The 19,766-nt window shown below is 39.2% G+C and overlaps 1 protein-coding gene across 7 annotated transcripts in view; it reads left to right on the top strand.

Annotated features, from left to right (window-relative positions):
• LOC128914703 (ubiquitin carboxyl-terminal hydrolase 12-like) overlaps positions 1–19,766 on the top strand; it is a 31,805-nt gene continuing 12,039 nt past the window's right edge. For 2 of the 7 annotated variants that reach the window (XM_054214122.1, XM_054214121.1), the window contains exons 1-4: positions 1–151; positions 13,718–13,798; positions 17,691–17,904; positions 18,879–19,105. In XM_054214122.1, coding sequence (XP_054070097.1) covers positions 104–151; positions 13,718–13,798; positions 17,691–17,904; positions 18,879–19,105 — 570 coding nt within the window. In that variant the 5' untranslated portion in view covers positions 1–103. Of the gene's footprint in view, positions 152–5,429; positions 5,547–5,846; positions 5,942–7,496; positions 7,641–13,717; positions 13,799–14,381; positions 14,653–17,690; positions 17,905–18,878; positions 19,106–19,766 lie in introns of all 7 variants that reach the window. The other 5 variants (XM_054214123.1, XM_054214124.1, XM_054214126.1 and 2 more) reach the window with 5 other exon arrangements.

Raw genomic sequence — 19,766 nt, 5'->3', positions numbered from 1 at the left:
GCCACCTGCGGCTCCGGCTGCCGCTGTCAGTTGGGCGGCTGCGTCCCAACATGGCGCCGGCGGCAGCGGGGGCGGCCGCGGGGCGCGGGGCCGCGTCGGGCGGATGGAAATACTGATGACGGTCCGGAGACTCGCCTCCATCTGTACCATGGTGAGAGCCGCGGCCGGCCGGCAGCCGCCGTACTGGGGCCCGGCGTGGGTGGCTGGCGAGGGGCCCCGCTGTCGGTCCCGGGCGGCGGGAGCGGCCCCGGCCCCGGCCCCGGCCCCGGTCCCGCGCTGAGGGGCTGAGGAGGGCCCCGCCGCGGCCAGGCGCAATGAGAATTAGTAAAAGTGATTAAAACCCAGGGTTTATGGGAGGAACCGCCGCCTGTCCGGGGAGGGGGGTGTCTGTGGGAGGTGGCGGCTTCGCAGGGGGCCGGGTGAGGCGGGGGGCCGCGCCGGGGAAGGGGCGAGGGAAGCCAGCGTCGGGGAGGCCGGGCTGAGCGGGGAGCGCCAGCCTGGCTGCTCCCAGCCGCTGTTTTGACAGATTTGGAATAATGAAGCCCTAATGCCGGGTGGGGGGGGGGTTGGCCGGGACAGCAGGGAGCCCTCTCCCGAAATGGGAACTGGCTTCCTTCGGGTGGGTGTGTCAGCTGGTGGCAGGGATATCGCCACGGCAGGTGGATGCTTTCCTTCAGAGAGGGAGGAACTGAGGGAATTATCGGACGCTAATTCTTTTTTTCTGGCTCAGATCGCAGTCATTTGTTGTGATAACTAGGCTCCATTTAAAGGTTGTTATACTAGTTTATAGAAGCTCTGTAATCATTTCCCATGATTGCACGTAACAGGGTATGATCCATATTGCCAAAGAGAATCTAGCAAGAGGGAGAATGATAATTGCATGATTATGCAGAATTTTTAATGAAGTTACATTGCTGCATAAATAGAGGCCAGCGAGTGGTTTGTCTAGCACTAAAACACAGCTGACTCATAATAAAATGTTGCGTCTCGTTAATGATACGCCATCTAAACATTTCGCATAGATTCTTACTGTAAGGAGTTTAATCAGTATGAGCTATAAAAGGGCTTTGAATTGCTGAAATCCAACACAGAATCAGACTGGGGTTATTCAATTTTATTATTTTGTTTTTCATAGTCCCACATCTTAATTGCTCCGAGTGGTCAGACTTCAGGTTTAGGTCTCATTTGAAGCAGTAGCAAACCAGAGAGTAGGCTGCAGTGTCAAAGGGGGCTCCTGCATGCCAACTTGCTGAGCCTCATTTCACATGTGTGTAAAGGGTGCAGATTTTTTCTGGTTTGTTTTTTTTTTTCCAGGTAGGTACTGACTACTGCTTTTGATTAACTCGAAATCCAGTTGAACTGAACCACAGTGGTGCTGTACAAAGCTGAGCGTTTGGAGTTTCGTAGTACTGCTCTTAGCAAGAGAGATTAATTATTTATTTTTTGTTTAATTTCTGGCAATGGATAGCTTTGGTATTGCAGAAGACTTCCCAGAGCTTCATACTTCGCTAATCTCACTGGATTTTTTTTTCAGCATAATTTGTACTTTTAATTGCCCATCACAAACACGGGTGAAATTAAGATCCTGAGAGATGGCTGAATCATGACTTCGTTGTGGAGTTCTGCACCCCAGAAGCAAGTGATTGACTCAATCCCATATAATATTTTGGATGCATTCCTGAGATCAGCTGACTAAGCCTCAGATTAAGAGGGCAAATATAAGGCAGTGCATTTTCCTATGCGTATGCAGCCAAGCCTGAATACAGCCATTCCAGTGTTTGTGATTTGTTTTTAGAGACTTTGGCTATACGCATGCAATCTTGGATTCATTTTTTCTGCTGTGCTTACCTTGATTTTTGTTGGGATGATAGAAGAAAGCTAAGCAGATATTTGTAGCCTCCCTTTTGAGGTACGGTGTTTGTTTTTTCAAGAGGAGACTTTTGCGGTGTTGCAGCTTTGGGGAAGCAGATTCTCCTTACTGTTTCTCTTTCAAGTGGAGAATTTACTGTTTCATTGCTGCTTGCACAAAATAATTGCATGAAACTTGCTTCCAAATTTCTTACATAGCTGTTTAATCAAATGCTTATGGAATTTTTCAGCATCAGTGGTTTGGGTGCATATATAGCTTGGCTAAACTTACTGTCAATCTCAACATTTTATGCTAATATGTAGTGATTGTACTTTGCATCTTTTTAGTAAGACATGCAGTTTTTACTAGCACTTCCAGTCATCATCTGTGCTTCAGGCTGGAAAACTGAAACACAGGCTTATGACACTCTCGGACCCCTCAGCCCGTCAGCATTGCAGGGATTGGTGTTTCTGACTTTCCATCTCAGACATTCCACTCTTCTGCCATATCTCTTCAAAAATTAAATTCAATGCCCGATCTCATTAGTAGACAGTAATATAACTTTAATCATATCCCTCTTCCTAAAATAACTTCCAGGTTTTTGTAGTGTGGATCAGCTCTCCCATGCCTCTTGATCATTGCATTTCCTTGATGTGAGCACCGTCCCTTTTTCAGCGATTGCATAACATTCATGTGGCAACTATAGCATTACAAAGATTGGAAACTCATAGGAAAATACTTGTTCATTTGAATATGATTCATTGCTTGGTAGGGCTGCTGACACCATATGGCCAGAGCTACCAACTAGAGCTCTGGTTCTCTGCTGTGTCCCTTTGACTTAGTTTTGTTTCCCAGCCCTTATCTTTACCATGGACTCCAGGAGTTTCTGTTTTCTTTTTGCAAGCAACTGCAAAATTAACTGTGAGAGTGAAATAGAAAGCACTATTGAGGCATTTTGTTAACCTTTGTGATAAATGCATAGCTCCTGTTTCAGAAATATTGAAAAGTGGTATCCTTGTAGTTCTGTGGCATACACATGGTCATGGACAGATGCGAATCCTCTCTTGACTGAGCAGAGAGAGCAAGGAGGCTGAATTTCCAGGGGTCTGACTGCATCGTGTAATCCAGAATATGCTTGCTGCGCTCAGGGGGGCTGAGAAAGTCAGTTGTAGAACTGAGTTTTTGAGTCAGGAGTCAGGGTTTTTTGGTTGCACTGACAATAATTTTTTTTTTTTGATTGGAGAAGCAAAACAGAACACTTGAATGGAGCAAGGTGTGCAGCATAGATTTGATCTTTTCCTCTCTGATAGCTAATTTTGTGAAAAGTCTGCAATAAGCGGTTAGCAGAAATATTGGTGTTTCTTAGTAGGCTAATTGGGGACACTTACCCTAGATTCATGTCTAATTGTTTGCTAAACTAGTAAGGCATGCATGAAGAACTCAAATGCAGTATACAAATTGGTGGTAGTCTTATTCTACTCCTATGAATCAGTACAGCATGGATATAATTATTAACTTAAGTGCTAGAGAAGAGATGACTGAATCATTTGTAAGTAATACATTTCCATTTGCCACCTGAATAATTTACACTATTCAGTTCAAGCAGGGCTTTCATGTCATTGATGTATAATGCTTGCCTTGCTGCTGTTTCCCTTATATTTGTAGAACTTTGGTTTAGCTTTATCAGAGAAATGGCATTTATAGCTGGGAAGGTATCACTGAGGAAGTGGAAAGAAGGGAGGATAAAAGTAGAGCTAGCTAAGCAGACTTCTGTTTCCAGCAGTGCTATGCTTCTTGGTTGACTCGTTAAGCTGAAGGAAAGAAATATTCATCTTTGCACTTAAAACTCAGCTTGAGAATGAAGTGTGTTGTTTTAGGGGAAAAAAGCGTGTGTAAGCCTTAGCGAATCAGTTAGTAGGTCGCTTCGTGCAAGGTTTTTCTCATGCTGTTTGTACTCTAGTTTAATCCTGTCTGTGTGATGGGTGGTTATTGATGCATTCTCCAGATTTTGGGCTTGCAGCAGTTTGGAGACATAAGCCTATGCAAAGCAGCCAGCCAGCCTGCAGCTAACGGCCAGCTCGGGTGGATAGTACACAGGTCTCCTTTGAGTGATTTTTTTTAGGATTTTACAAGAGTCCTGAACTACCACATGGACTAGTTTTTCTACACTACTGGTATCTGTTTTGATCCCACATTGTCTATAAACTTTAAGATTTCATAACTTCACTGTCCCTGGGAAAATGAGAGATCCCAACTGTGTTGTGCTGTGGAGTACTGAGGAAACTGGGGGCAGTGTATATTTCATTTGTTGAAACTAGATATTAATTGTACTGGGGGACCTCTGCTGCAGAGCTGTTAACAATTTCAAAATGAGGTATGATTGCCTGGGAAAAGATGTTAAAATAGCAGAATGTAGCTAGTTCAAGAAGTGCTCTATATTATTGAATCTTTCTTGTTTTGTTCTTTAATCAGGCTTTAGAGCAAATGCTTTTAATACATTGAGTTCATCTGTATTTATATGCACATCTCTTAGTATCTTGTTCCTATTAAAAAAATAAATGGCTTCCAATATTTGCTCTTACAGATGTCAAATTGGGAGATTCCTAGACTTGTTGCCAAAATAAAGGGCTGCACTGTAGATGGCTGTTTTGTTTCTTATGTAATATTTTATATTTTCAGCTCCTTTCCTAATGATTTTATCCACTTAAGCTGTCATGTTGTGAATATATATGCATTCAAATCCATTGATGGGCTCTGTGTTTGAATTTTCCCGCCCGTACTTCTGTGCCTGTTTAACCTGTACATGTGTAATGTCTGAAGTTACAGGCTATTCATAAATCTGTAGTGTTATGTTTTGTCTTCCATCAGCATCCACTTCCTCACTTTTTACAGTATTGTTCCTCCACTGTTTGATGTGCGAAGGTCATGATAAAAATCTTACTACCAACTCAGAAAAGAACAATACTGGTAAACTCTGGGCCTGTAGATCTGTTTGTGTGTGTTGTTTTACAGGGCCAAAAAGCTGTAAAATATCTGAGAGCTGTACGAGCAAAACATCTACTCTTATGTGTGTTACTAGGTCATTTGAGAGAAACCCAAGGTCAGGAGAAATCTTGCGGAGCTTTTCTCGGGTGGATGAACTAGATGTGAACACTTCAGTAATCTCAGAGGCAGTGGCTAGGAAGGGGGAACTAGGTTGCTTACAGTGCCGCATTACAAAGGTTGGGACTCTTAAGCAGTAGTTTCTGTACTTCCTACCCTTAATCCAGCATCCTTTCCATATGTTCTTTTTACAGCAGCCTAGCTTTATTATCTAATTTTAAAGAGCATAAAATTACAGAATTTCACAAGCGTGTATGGCTTGCTCTACCTTTTTAAGTGCGGCACAGATCCTGTGGACCTTGCAAGACCAGCTCCTAATTGAATAAACATTTACGTGGAACAGTTTACAAAGCATTCTGTATTAATTTATTTAAAAACACACTAATTAAGACTTCAGGTTTTAAATGCTTCGTAGCAGTAAACTTACTTTGAAATACAGCATTTTCTAATTTCACCGTGGTCTCCCTGATATTGTCAGTCGGCAGAGTGCTCTGTAAGCTTTATATGAAGTGTGGGCACAGCCAGCCCTTCCCTGCGTGCACCAAGCGGTTGTGCAGATTGAGAAGACTCTAGTATTTGGAAGCGTGGAGTCTTGGTAAGTGTGTGACACTGTTACACCTGCTCCTTTCAAGATTATCAGTTTGTTTTGCCTGCATAAGCATGCTGGAATCCAAAGTTCAATTTACCATAATTTGTTATGCCTGGAACAGCAGCTTTCTGGGATGCATGAAAAGGGCTAATTTCAAAACCTAGATGATAGTGAGTGATAGCTGAGCTGACGACTCTCTTTGTCTGACTTCACTGCTGCACAACCAAGGAGTTTCAAAAGATGGGGAAGCAATATCTAATTCTATGTTTAGAAAATCATGGCTGTATGTCCTATAAACTGTTTCAGAAATCCAGCGCCAGTTCTGGTCCTGTCTGCACTCCCCCAGATGGTAATTTTAATAGTCCTGAAGCTGGAACTATTATCACAGCTAATACAGCAAAGTAAGTGCAGGCAGCCTTTATGAAATGCATCATCTCATTCAGATTTCTTTCCTGAAAGATTTTAAGTAGCTCTGGCTTGGCCTACTTGTTCTTTTTTTCCTTTTTGTTTTGTTTTGTTTTGTTTGTTCACTCTTTAAAAACGTCACTCTTCAGTCATGCAGTGTATTTAACCAGCTTTTCTAATTTGAGGGCTCCTTGGATCCCTTCTGCCCAACTTGAAAGCTGCTTCCCAGGTTTTTTCAAATGCTAAATCTTACCTGACTCTAATTTGTTAAAAAGAGTAACATGAATAATTAGAGACTTCAGCAAGACTTGTGTACCATATATGTTCTGGACACTGAAATATCTCCTAGATATCTGTCCCTTTTTTGCCTTTCTTTAAGGGAAATATTTTTTGCAGGCAGGTACGTGCTGTGCACTCAGTGGGAATAAGCTGGTTCCAATCCAAAAGCTGAGTTAGTATGGTATTGAGCCCAAGCTAATATATCATAAGGGATTTTTATTTCAACAGGCTGTTATAACAACCGTGCTATGCAGCTTCTGACTGTGCATGTGGCTGTAATAAAAGTTTAGAGATACCCTAAGTTGCAATGCTTTAATTACTTCATTTGAACTGAATGATATTAATTGCAATGGGAGAAGGATAAAAGGCTTGTGTAAAAAGCATCTAATGTGGAAATTAATATTTTGCACTGGGCTAAAAAAATAGTAATTTGTAGTTGAAGAAAGGCTGTATCTTCAGATTTCCATGGACTGTTAAATTAACTGATAGTCTCTAGCTCGTTAAAAGTAATCTGCTGATGAGATTAGTCTTGTATTTTAGATAGGGCTAAAGCAGCTGAAGTATATCGGCAAGCATACGAAACTACAGTTTAAACATTATACGATGTACAGATAGACAGGAATTTTTATGGCACTTTGGGAGCAGTAATGCATATACATCCAGATTTTAAGAGTTCTCTTCTGAAAATCTGCTGTCTACAAATGAACTGTAAATGAAGCTGCTAAAATGGTGCAGTGCCCCAAAATAACCACAGTGGTGACTTGCTTGGACTTCTTGTAGATTTTGTCAGGATCATTAGTGTTAAAAAAAGAAACAAACTGCAAGTTTGTGGTTGTATTTTTTTGAAAAGGTGAGAAGGGCTTCATGGTCCTAGTTACTTCCTTCTCTTGTATTTTAAGCAACTGCTTCATCCTTATCAACATTTAAAAGACTCTAAAAGCATTTGTTTGGCGAGTGTACCGTCTGTTTAGGTGTCTTGAATTTCCATGTCCTTCTAAGAAACCAAGCAAATGTTTTATATGTCATTATATTGAGCTAGTAATGAATGGTTATAGAATGGTTATAGATCCACTGACAGTCTGCTGGTGCATGGATTTTCCTGTGTGATTTCAAAAACGCTGTATAATTAGAGCACATCAGAAATGCTGATTGGAATGTAGCCACCTTTAATGACTATTTTAATGGTTATATTTTTTTGGATCTTCACTTACTATCTCTCTTCTTTCACCATAATTTCTTCTCGTTTTCTTACTGTACTTCTTTCTCTTCCAGCCTATCCCACAAATGTGTCACACATCCACCTCTACAGTTTAAGGAATACACAGAGTTGTTAATAGCTGGTGGGTTGTGCTAACGTGAGACACTCCACTGTTCACTCAAAGCAGACGTGAAACCAGCACCCTCCAAAACGTGCAGGTCAGCGGCCTGAGCCCTCCTCGTGTGCCGTCTTAATCCTTGATAGAATTGAAGTTTAGCAACAGTAAATGCCATAAACTACTCTGCTTCCCCTCGCCAAATCTCAAGGCTCTTGCAAAGGGAAGAGTGGGATCTTCCCTCTCGTAACCCTTTCCCATCGTCTGCTTTGTGGGGTTTTTTCCCCCCTCTTTTTATAGCTTCAGTGCCTCTCCGCTCACTTTGCTCAAACAGCAGTACAGCATCGACCTGATTATTTTTGACAAGAGCTCTGAATAACAGCAAGGATACTGACCCAATGTTGTGCTAATTTTGATCCTTTTTTACTGCAGCTACAGCAGCAGCTGCTTCGTGCTCGGAAGGTCTGCTTGCATGCTTATCAAGATAGGACAACGTCGCTTTTAGAACCATTCCCATGTCTGCAAAGTTACCTCCATAGCAGCAAGAAGTAGATGTTTGTAAATGGAAGTGTAAATTCCTTCGAAGTGTGAAAGATAAAAAAATTTTGACTGGTGATGCTGGTTAATCTGGAATGACAGTCCACTCATTCTTAGCCAAGTTTTGTGGAGGACCAGGATTTTACTGAAACTTAGTAAAATTCATAGTACTAAAAAGGGAAAAAGTCATAACTGGAAGCAAGGCCTGTGTGGATGCCGGACATATGTATTTCTGTCATCAGTTGACCGTAGTTCGTGTTCTGAACTATGTAGTTGTCATTAATCACTTCCAGCTGTTCTTCTGTTCATCGATAGCTGCAGAAGAACTCTTGGCCTTATCATAATTTCCACTGTAAAGCTACTTATGTATAGTGAGTAGAAAAGTGATAATTTTTCTTCATCTTCCAACAATAATTTCTTGTGATTCTTGTCAGATAAGTGAATGCAATCTACAAGCCATTTGTCTATAAGAGTAATTACAAATTAAAATAAGTTTAAGGGCATAGAAGTATTTAAGCCCCTGGAAACTGTTGATACATTTCCAGTTTCTGAAATCAATTAAATCTAGACCAGGCAAAATACTCATTTTCTTTGCAGGAGTAGTCATGAACTGTAGAGCTTATAAGAGACCGTGATGCCTAAGCATAGTTCTTTCTTATCTCCTTTGGTGAGTCAATGCGTTGGCGGTGTAATCTGGCAAAGAAATAGAAGTCTACTACTGTTTTTTCCACTTGGGTGGTGGAATGAACTGGAAATAAATCCTTAAGACTTCTCTACTGAGCAAAAGGGACTCGCAGCTTAGAAGTTGGAAGAGCTGATAGATCTCTGTTCTGCTTTTGAGGGGTTATTCAGTTAAAATTTCAGCTATACTGTGGCATCACTTCATCTGTGATGACTTGATTAGACACCTACCTCAGGTAAGAGGTTTTGAAACTGGTCTTTTCGTGTCTCTTTTTGCTTTACCACCTCTCTTTGCTTTACCAAACTCAACAAAACCTGCCTTAGAAACCTTTTGCTGTTCTTTGCATAAATGTTATAGTCGGTCCTTTCTTCCCTATATCTCATACGTATCTAGTGTTGGTGTGATGTCCCTCACTGAGCTGGGATGAAAAATGGAGGAAAACTTGAATATTAACAGTTCCCTGTGCTTTTGTTTGATACTTTAAAATTCAGTATATGTGATTTTTTTTTTTAAAGGGCGATCTTTGTCTTTTCTGATGGAAGTCAGTGAGCACAAATGTTCTTGGATAGGTCCCTTTTTTAATTAGCCAGCAATGCATAAGGTAAAATTATTGCAGCTATAACAGCAAATACTTTATTGTTGGTCTGTTGGGGTTGTCTTGGCCATTGTTAGTTGTATCTATTATTCTGAACTGCTAAAATGGTGATAGTTCAGATAAGCCAGGCAGCTTTCCATCAGAGTGCTGGAACTGCAGAAACCCACTGAGCTGAGCTCGCTCTCTGCATTCAAAGTCAGTTCTGCTCGTGGGGGTGTGAACAGGATGGGGGATCTCTTGGAAAGTGCAACCAACATTTTAAGTCACAGTAATTTCGAGAAAATTACAAATCCGGATTACAAGTTGTCGAAACTTTAGTTGTCGCCTCCCCCACCAATATGGAAGTGTTAAATTCGCATCTCTCCCAGAGTCTAATTATATAAGTAAAACAGTATTACCACTTTAGTTAAACTAGGGGGATGTTTTCCTCGTCGGGTAATTATGTGTTGACTGTATAAATTTGTGTTTTGCTCCTGCTCACAGAGCTGTGTACAGAAAGTGTCTTCCTGGAGTAACCGAACAGTTCCTTAAAAGCATTTTCTTGGACCTCCTAGAAGTCTCGAAGATGTATTTCTGGGGGTTTTATAAGATGTATTTATTTGTCGTGTGCTAGCAATAAGAAGTCAATTCTAATCTCATGCATTAAGCTTTATAGTTAGCTGCATTTTAGTGTACGTTATTTGCTTAGCTTTTATATGCCAAGCAAACTCCATTGGTATGTATTAGTGATTTTTTTCTTGTCATTCTTTATTGCTCCCACAACGTGTGTCATAGTTTAGCAAAACAGTATTGATTTTCTTATGTTTTTAGTACTGTAAGATGTGAAATAGTTTGTTTGTGGCACCCCATAAGAGATGCATCTCCCTCTATTCCCCAAATAATCAAGTATAAATTTTCATACTTTGGACACTTGCCACCTTGGTTAGATTTTATTTCTAGATGAGAAATGTGACTTTAACGTTTCCAAAATCATGAAGTGTGTATTGTTCCTTGTGAGCAAATATTTATGTGATCTGAGGCAGAAGTATATTTATCCAGATGGAAAAATCTTTTAGTGGGGGGGAGAAAATGTGTGTAAGACCTGTCAGTCTGAAAACAAACTGCTTATTTGGCTTCATTAAGACACAGTTCAGGCTGCACTAGATTTGGTCTCCAGTTGGTTAATTTGCTATTAGCAAATTTAGCTGCAAAGGTCAGGGATTGTGAGTAGCTGAACTTTGACTCCAGTTATGCAGCGTCACTCACAAACGTGACCTGTATTTCCATCCTGAAACATGACCAAGGCCAATTTCTGTTGCCACCATGAAGTACATTTTTTCCCCTATGTACTTGTTGCCTGGTGTGGTGTAGTTCTCATGGGCATTGACTCCCATAATAAATCAAAGTTTGCATCTTCAGAACTATTTATGACTAGTTTGTGATTTTGATTCCTCCCACAATTACTTTTGAGTCCTGTTTTGGTTTTCATTACTTTGGTATGCTAATTTAAAATGACAAGAAGCTTCAGAAACATTGCAACTAAATGTAAGGTTAATTTAGCTTCTGTGGTTGATTGAGCATTTAATTTACTAAGGAAACCTTAATTTTTAATCTGCCCCTACAGTTAATTTACCCAAATTTACAAAGTTCGCACAGTAGTTACAAGGAAGCACTTGAAAAAAAGGCACATGTGATCTGTTAGATTAAATGGGTAGATACATGTGGAATACGGGTTGGTGGTTTAGTTGAATTGCGACACCGGTTTATGGTAGGTTATTAAATTCTTTGTACCATATTTTTGTTATAAATTACAATTCTTGTGCTTTTATTTCTTTGTTCGGATATTTATTCCGTGTGTTGCTTTACAGACTGAAGTAATGGGGTTGTCTGGTTTCACTAGTTCTGTAAGTTGTGGTACCTGTTTCTCTAATACGGTGTTGGAGATGATGGAGGAGGTGAGAAGCCAGTTCAGGGAGACTTAAACTGAACTTCACAAGCCTGGCGATTTTACACTTCCTTTATCTTGAAACATGCAGAATGTAAGAGTAAAGGAACTTCACTTAGCAGTCAGGTCTGATGTCAAGACTGAAAATTTTTCAAAACCAGCATCACCTGTTCTTGGGTATTTACATAGCGGGTAGGTTACCGTCTCCTGTTACGCTGTTCCCCAAAGTTTCGGTGTTGCTCAGATCAATTCGAGTGATGAGCTGAAGCAGGATTTGGAGAGAGCTGTATCAACAGCTCCTCCTTGCAGATAGCCATTCTTCTCTCTAGGTTTGGTTTGGGTTTGTTGGGGGGAGATGGTGGAGGGAAAAAGAGGTACTTGGAAGCAAGGAATGGATGTAGGGAAACAAACGAGAGGAGCTGCTTGAGCTGGCACTGATGCCCCAAAAAATTCTGTATAATCGTTCCTTTCAAAGAGTCTTGCTTGTCAATCTGTCAGCACCTAGTGAATGTTTTTGTGTTTTTATAGTACCCAATTTTGAGCCTTCCTCATTTTTTGTCTTTTTTAATATATGTAATTCACTGTAAATCTGATGTGGGTGATCCAACTACAGTGTTTTTCATTCCTCCTGTTAAACTAAATTGTTTCTTGGTTTCTTTCCTGTTTAGTAGAAATTTCTTAGTTATTTCTTTGTTAAAGACAATCTAGGTGGAACTGTATACAGTCTCTGCTTGTCTCTGATTTATATTAATAGCAGAATACTAATGGAAATGATTGAAATATTTGCTCAGCAATTTAAAAACCTTACTAGCTTCAGGGAAATAGATGAGTTCTGCTCGACTGTAATTTTTGTTTGGTTAGTGCTTTTCTGAAGTGTTTTAAGATGGCTCATGTGGACAGTAGAATCTCTGTTTACTATTTGCGGAAGGTTATAGGTGGAGTGACTTGGCTATTTAAAATAGAAGACAAAAAGCCAAAGTCCTTGGGTTGTGCACTGAGTGATGGTAACTCCTTAGGTAACAGCAGAGATGCAGCAAAGACTGTTGGAGAACCAGCAAGAAACATTAGAGAACAGATGGAGTAGCATGAGGGAAGGTACCAAATCCCAAGTGGAAGCTCAGGTGTAAGGTACTGGTGGGTTAAAAAAAAAGGAAAAAAATGGAAAGAGATGCGTAGACCACTTAGAATTTGAAGTAGACAAAGTTAAAATTGAAATGAAAATATTGGTATGCTTTAGTTCTTGTTCTATGTGACAATTAAGACTATGTGGATGTGTAGTGGTATTTTTCAGTTGTATCTAAAATAATAAATTGCATCCTCACTATGTTGCTGGAGACTCAAGGACGTATCAAAATGCACTGTAAGTTAATACATCATCCTTAAATAAAGCGTAGCAAAGCCAAAGCACTTTTAGGTGATCTGAGTTTGAGGAATGTCAGATAAAATTCTTCTTTCTATTCTTTTTGTTTTTTGTAATAGTGCTTCACTTGTCCATAGTACTTTCCAGAAATAAAGTTCGAAAATTTTTGTATTTCTAATGCAAAGTGTAAGTGAAGGCAAGATTTTTTTTTTCAATAATTCTTTATATGAGATATATAATAAGCAGCCACATCACAAAAAGACATATTTTTCTTTCATGGGATTTGTAGCTCATACGGTTTCTGTGCTCTAAGTTTAGAAGTTCTCTGTGTGTTGTAAGTTTCTTTATTTTTTACAATGCATTCTTGGCTAAATTTAAATTGGAGTTTCTAGGTCACTGTGACTAACCTGAAGTCTTTGGTGAGAACAAATGTCTTGTTGTTAACTTTCAAATAAACTCAAATGCAAAAACCCCTTCTTTTAGATAAGATAGCTCTGATTCCGGCTGATGAAGTTGAGTTTTTAAGTGAAGCCATGGTGCCTTTTATAATAATCATGGAATCATAGAATTGTTAGGGTTGGAAGGGACCTTAAAGATCATCCAGTTCCAACCCCCCTGCCCTGGGCAGGGACACCTCCCACTAGATCAGGTTGCTCAGAGCCCCGTCCAGCCCGGCCTTAAAAACTTCCAGGGACGGGGCTTCCACGCCCTCTCAGGGCAACCTGCTTCAGTGCCTCACCACCCTCATGGTGAAGAACTTCTTCCTAACGTCCAGTCTGAATCGTCCCATCTCTGGTTTTAATCCATTCCCTCTAGTCCTACTGTTACCCGACATCCTAAAAAGTCCCTCCCCAGCTTTCTTGTAGCGCCCTTAAGATACTGGTAGGCCACTATAAGGTAATGAAGTATCATATTGATTTCATTTTGAAGAACATCGGAAACACGGGAGGGTAATTCTCAATGGAAGTAATTTATTTTCTTAGCTTATTTGTTTTTATAAGAGTAGTATGAACTCTGGGTTATTTTTTTTTTTTTAGGAAGGTTTTTTTTTCCTCTAATGTAAACATACTGTTTCTTTATAGGGCGCCAATGCCTCTGCTTTGGAGAAAGAGATTGGTCCTGAACAGTTCCCTGTGAACGAGCATTATTTTGGCTTGGTCAATGTAAGTGAATTTTCTGTGGTTGAAATGCTGTTTTTTAATTCATATCCTAATTTTGAATTTAACAGGATTCTCTGTTAGAACTTCATCTAGGAGCACTTCTAACTTAAAGTGGGACTCCGCATAGACACCACATCCTGCAGTATGGTGCTGTGCCTTGTTATTAAGCAAAATACAAATTTCATCTTAAACACAGAAAAATAAGTATATTTATTATAAAGTCTTTGAGAGAAACCTTCCTACATAGGTACGATTCTAATTATAGGATTTTAATATTTATCTGGAAAGGACATGAATGAAGTGTGTACATTGTTCATATGCTGTTCTAGAGAAGAGAGATTTGGTTTTACACTGATGCTGCAGGGTATGGGAGCCTTGAGGTTTTAAAATGAAAATGTGTTACTTTTCTAAAAACATGTTACTTGTGGGATTAGTGGAAGTTCTATGCGAGGACATAGCCAGGAGATGAATGACATTGACTTGGTTGATAATTTTCTTACATGTAATAATACTCCTTTTTTAAAATTTTTTTGACAGCCCTATGTAACAGTGAATCCTTCTAAAAAAATTTCTTTGTATCTCTCAGTTTGTATGGATCTGACTTGGCTGGGATCTGTTGGGCAATAAGAATTGTCTACCTAAATTAACTGTGGAGAGAATGGAGCATTGATGTTGATCTTGCCAGTGCTTCTGGAGCAGAAAGGCAGCTGTTGCGCCTGTGACATCTTTTACCAATGAATACAGGAAGTTAGTTAATAGAAACACTGGTTCTGTGGCATCATATTTGTGATGTGAAAATACAATTTGGGCAAGACTCACTAGAAACATAAGTATACTTCTGTTTGCTGGTCGTCTAGGTACGTTTTGTTGAAACCTGAAAGATGGTCTATCTTTTGACACACCAAATAAGGTTAACACAGCTATTAACATATTATTTGTTGCAACTCGTTTAACTGACTTCTGTGTGGGTTTCTAGCAGTTTGTGTTCTCAGACACCAAACTATCTAAACACATTGAGTTATATTCCTTAAGTATGGTGTTAATGGCCATTCCAAAGCTGCTGAGGTTTGCACCATGAGAAGAATGGAAGGCATCTCCAATTGTAACATAAATAGCAGGACGATGAATAGTGTGAAGAGGAAAAATAGCATTCTAAAAATAACCAGAATTATTATAACCACATCCATTCTCTGTTTTGAAGGACAAAATATGACTAATACTGTTGTGCTTTGTTCCTTGCAACCAATTTCTTTAGGATGATTGTTTTCATACTGTTGTTCTGCAGAGCTAAGTCCTAAGTTATTTCTAGTTCTTTCAGGATTTGAAGTTAATTGGAGCACTTTAAAGAGGGCAGTTTCATGACTTCGGCGTCAATACTAGTAAATGTGTGGTTGCGCCGCAAATAGTGTCAGGTGTTGACCCTTTGGACAATAAAGGCTTTAATTTTTTTTAATAGCTATTTTCAGTCAGTTTTAAGCAAAAAAACCTTATGTTTTGGCATCTTTTAAAAATATTTATTTATACCAGGGAAGCCATGACAAGAAGATTTTAAAACCTATGTGTTTGTACCTGTTTTTCCTTTGTGTTTTAGATCACATTAGACTTTATACTGTATTTGTGTATTTGATCTGTGCATGTAGCTCCGGGTTTGGAAGTATTCATCAGCCCATTGAGAACTGCCTTGCCAGCCTGGTTTTTGGGGTTCTGTCGAAGACAAATGGTTAGACCCTTCTTTCAGAAGTATTTCTAGCGAAGTTAAGGTCATGATTGGAAAGATCTGATTATCTGATTACTTTGTACTTCTAAAAGCAAACTGATTACAGTTTAAAAGTGTGACACTGCTATGTAATACTATTTATTTGTGGAGACCTGTCTTAATAAAAAGATGGGTAGATCAATAATTGAGCCATTCAGAAGTTTCCCAAGGCCCTGAATTGCTCAAAGTTGGAAGGATTTTGTTCTAATAGGAAAAAAAGTCAGAACTGCTGAAATGAAATGCATCACACGGTCTTTTTGTAAAGTGTTTGGCATGCAGTAAGATATCTAAAATGCTAACATGCAAGATACTGATTTCAGGAATGAAAGTTCTTCTCTGTTACTTTATGTAAAGGCGGTAGCAGGCGAAGAGAGTTGAAATACTATTTAGAAGGACATTTTCAAAACCTAAAGCATGCCATAAAGTGAACTTTTCACCGTATCGCTTAGACTACTGCAAAGCATCTTGCGTCTTACTGGCAGGAATTTTTAAAGCTATTTGGGTGGAATAATTAAAGAATTAAATTCTTTTAACTCCTCTGACTGTTCCATTTAGTTTGATTCTAATAATTTCTCTCTGGGTGGGTAACATCAAAGCAGGACGTGTATAACTTTATGCTTTTTGACATGATTTCTCCATGAATACAGTCTTGAAATCTCATTGACTACTTGCTTTCTAAACTTTTTTGACTTAAGATGCACCATGACCTTCCATTTTTTTTTTAAGACACGTAAATTCTAATTTCTTCTGGGAATATTATAGACAACTGTATTAGATACCTCGTCTGAAAATAATATTATTTCACCAGACTTTTGGTAGTTCTCTTGCCTATTTTGTCTAGTATGAAAATTTAGTTAGTATGATGCTTATTTGTTTTCTTGGGTCACTAACAAGCATATGAGTTAGATTCTATCCTAATTCACATGTTTGTTCAGCTTGCATATTTCTTTTCCTCATGTCAATACATTTGAACTCTTGTTCTGTGTTGTTTGCATATGGTATAAATTAATGTTAATGTAACTATAATGCTGTAACCTTCTTAGCTGTGTGTATTAAGCTGTTAATTTTTTGTTTCAGTCTGCAAATTAACTTCAAATCATTCTGCTACAGTAATCACACTAAATTTTGGGGAACAGTGGTGGCCATATTCTGCGAGTACCACTTAACAAACTGTATTCTGTAGTCAGATTTGTATCATCATTTTGTTTATTTAAAATATTTTGCTCTCGATACTCCTGAGATGTAGAATCTCATTATCAGAATATCTGGGGACTGGGAGACCCAGAATTTGTTTCACTTTTTTGAAGCAACAACATTGTACAATATAGTTGCGCAATAGATTGCAAAGAAACAACTCAAAAACACGTGATGTATTTCTCGTGGATGATGTGCTAATATCTCAGTGGTCTGAGTGTTTCTTCTTTTCGAGCGATGTGGAACACTGCCTCTGGAATTTGTTATCGCTGTCCTCCTTTCTCTAAAATGACACTGCCTTCAGATACGGCAGATGTAAACCAGCTGCTCTTTGAATTTGCCTGCATCATGTACTTCTCATAATATTTCATTATAAGCAGGAAATATTTAACAGATACCTTGCTAACTATCTCTAAAAAGTACTTTGTGTGTCCGACACAGGCAAATTTAACGTATGAATTCATGCATTGAGCTCTCGTTACCATAACACAGCTGAGACGCAGTGATGCTGATGGATGCTGTTTCTTCCTTTTTCTGTATGTTCTTGTCCCTCCGTTCTGCTGTATCGTTGGCACCCCTCCTCATTAGCATCAGCAGCATCTCCCCTACCAGGATTAGTAGTGTGCTGCGTCTCCAGAAGTTTTGATTTTATGATGAGCCCTCAATCGGATTTTTTGGGGGTCAATGGTTTCCTGCTTTTTTCGTATGCCCGCTATCGCTGTGACTGTTGTCTTCTCTTCCTTTTCTTGCTGTTATCAGCTGTGATGATACAAGAATGAGTCTTTTACACCATGCCTACTAGTATTTCCCCAATAAACGAACTCTGACAGATGACTTTTCCATTTTCAGTATGTGACATTCTTAATGAGCAACCTCTTTCTGTTATTACTTTTTAACAGACCTAATACGAAAACGTTTGTTTTCCTTTTGTTCTGTTTTAACCAGTTCGGCAATACCTGCTACTGCAACTCAGTCTTACAGGCACTTTATTTTTGTCGTCCATTTCGGGAAAAAGTTTTGGCATACAAAGTGCAGCCTCGAAAGAAGGAAAGCCTCCTGACATGCCTCTCTGATCTCTTCAACAGTATTGCTACGCAAAAGAAGAAGGTGGGAGTCATCCCACCCAAGAAATTTATTTCCCGATTGAGGAAAGAAAATGGTAAATGAATAAATGACATTTTTATGCAGATTTAAGCATTGGAGATTTAAGCATATAAAACATAAACACAATTTCCTTTTTAAGTGTGTCCAAATTGTCAAGTTTTAACAGATTTCTGGAAGATTTTTGAACTCCTGTTTGTGGTGTGAATTTCACCACCTCTAGCACAGGGAGAGATTATATCAGAACTGTGCTGTGTCGTAAGAGGATTATTTAGATCTCTTGGTTTCTGTACTTGCTTGGACCAAGCACAGAGCATGTACACAAGTCTCATTATTCCAATTATTCCATGTTGGCATCATATTCTATAGGGCTTTGCTGCAAGTTGGCACGTTTTAGGTCATTGTTAGAAATTGTCATGGGCTAAACAGACCTCACGGAGGTGGTCAAAGTAGAACTCTCTCAGGAGACTTAACCACCCTTAGTCTGCTTTCTTACGTTTGCGGTAGGATAAATTCCTTATGATGAGAACTAGTGGTTATTTCCCAGGGCTACTTTGTGAGGAAGAGTTCTGTATGTTGACTTATCATCTCTGTTTGAACTTGAAAAGATAACAAACTTATAGTAGGGGGTTTTTGCCCCTTGATGCTGGACTTAGTGAACTAATGGCCGAAGGCAACACATCTGAATTTCTTTATTTCTCTCCCTCACAAAGAAAAAAAACCAACCAACCAAAAAACCCCCTAAAAACCAATCATGGTTTTCTTCGGTTCCAAGAAATACCCAGACTAAGTTTCCTTGATGTTATTTTTCAGCTGTCTGTTTTTTGCAGCTTGAGGAGTAGGTGAGGGTAGCCTAACATCTGTTGTGAGAACAACAAAGTACCATTCTTCAAAGAGTCTTAAGAGCATAACCCACAGTTTTATAATAGGGTAGAGAAGGGGGCAGGGCATGCACCGATTGCTAAAAGCGTAATAACTTGAAATTATGAAGTATCTGTATTTTTTCATTCTCCTTGATCTCTTCCTTTCCAGAATTATTTGATAATTATATGCAGCAGGATGCACATGAATTCCTAAACTACCTACTTAACACTATTGCTGACTTACTACAAGAAGAGAAAAAGCAGGAGAAGCAGAATGGCAAACTCCAGAATGGCAGCATTGAGAGTGAAGAAGGAGACAAGGCTGATCTGACGTGGGTCCATGAAATCTTCCAAGGAACACTAACCAATGAAACCAGATGTCTTAACTGTGAGGCTGTACGTTTAAAACAAAACCAAACCTCTTAGATTTTTCACAGGTTCTGGATCATTTTCCCTAATACTAAGCACACTTTTTCATTCATTAGGATAGATGAAATTGCACTCTCTCTATTAAAATATGGAGCATAGCCTATTTTATGACTGTATCACCTCTATGTTCAAACCAATACTCATTAAGGTATGTTTCTCAGAAAAAGCATAGTGTTTTTTCTGTTCCTCCTCCCTGTTTCCATCGAGGCAGTCTGCACCTGGCTGATATAAGCTGCCTTTTTGTCTTCGTGTTATTTCCTGTGTCAGTGATTGATAGTTTATGTTGTGTTTCTACATGAGAGTTGCTCACTACTTACTTTACTCTGGGATTAACTGAATTTCTTGAACTGAAAGTCTGTGCGGCTTGGTGCTGGTCCACAGCCTCTCTATTTGAGAGTAAAAGTGCCACAAAGCCTAGAATTAGAAGAACCACACCACCTTCAGGCCAGGAATTTGTAGTTAGCTATGGGCTATGTCTGATTTAATATTTCTAAAAAAAAGAAGGCCCAGATGGGGAGAGGAAAAAACAGGAGTGATTACAACTGAAATGACTGTTCTTGGTATTTTAAGTCTAAAATTATAGCTATATGGTGAATAGAAGCTTGAAAAATGACGTTAATAAGATTCT

The sequence above is a fragment of the Rissa tridactyla genome, chromosome 9 (assembly GCF_028500815.1).
Source record: "Rissa tridactyla isolate bRisTri1 chromosome 9, bRisTri1.patW.cur.20221130, whole genome shotgun sequence".
Classification (NCBI taxonomy): Eukaryota; Metazoa; Chordata; class Aves; order Charadriiformes; family Laridae; genus Rissa; species Rissa tridactyla.
Note: the sequence above shows the minus strand (reverse complement) of the source record. Positions and strands in the feature narration are given on the sequence as shown.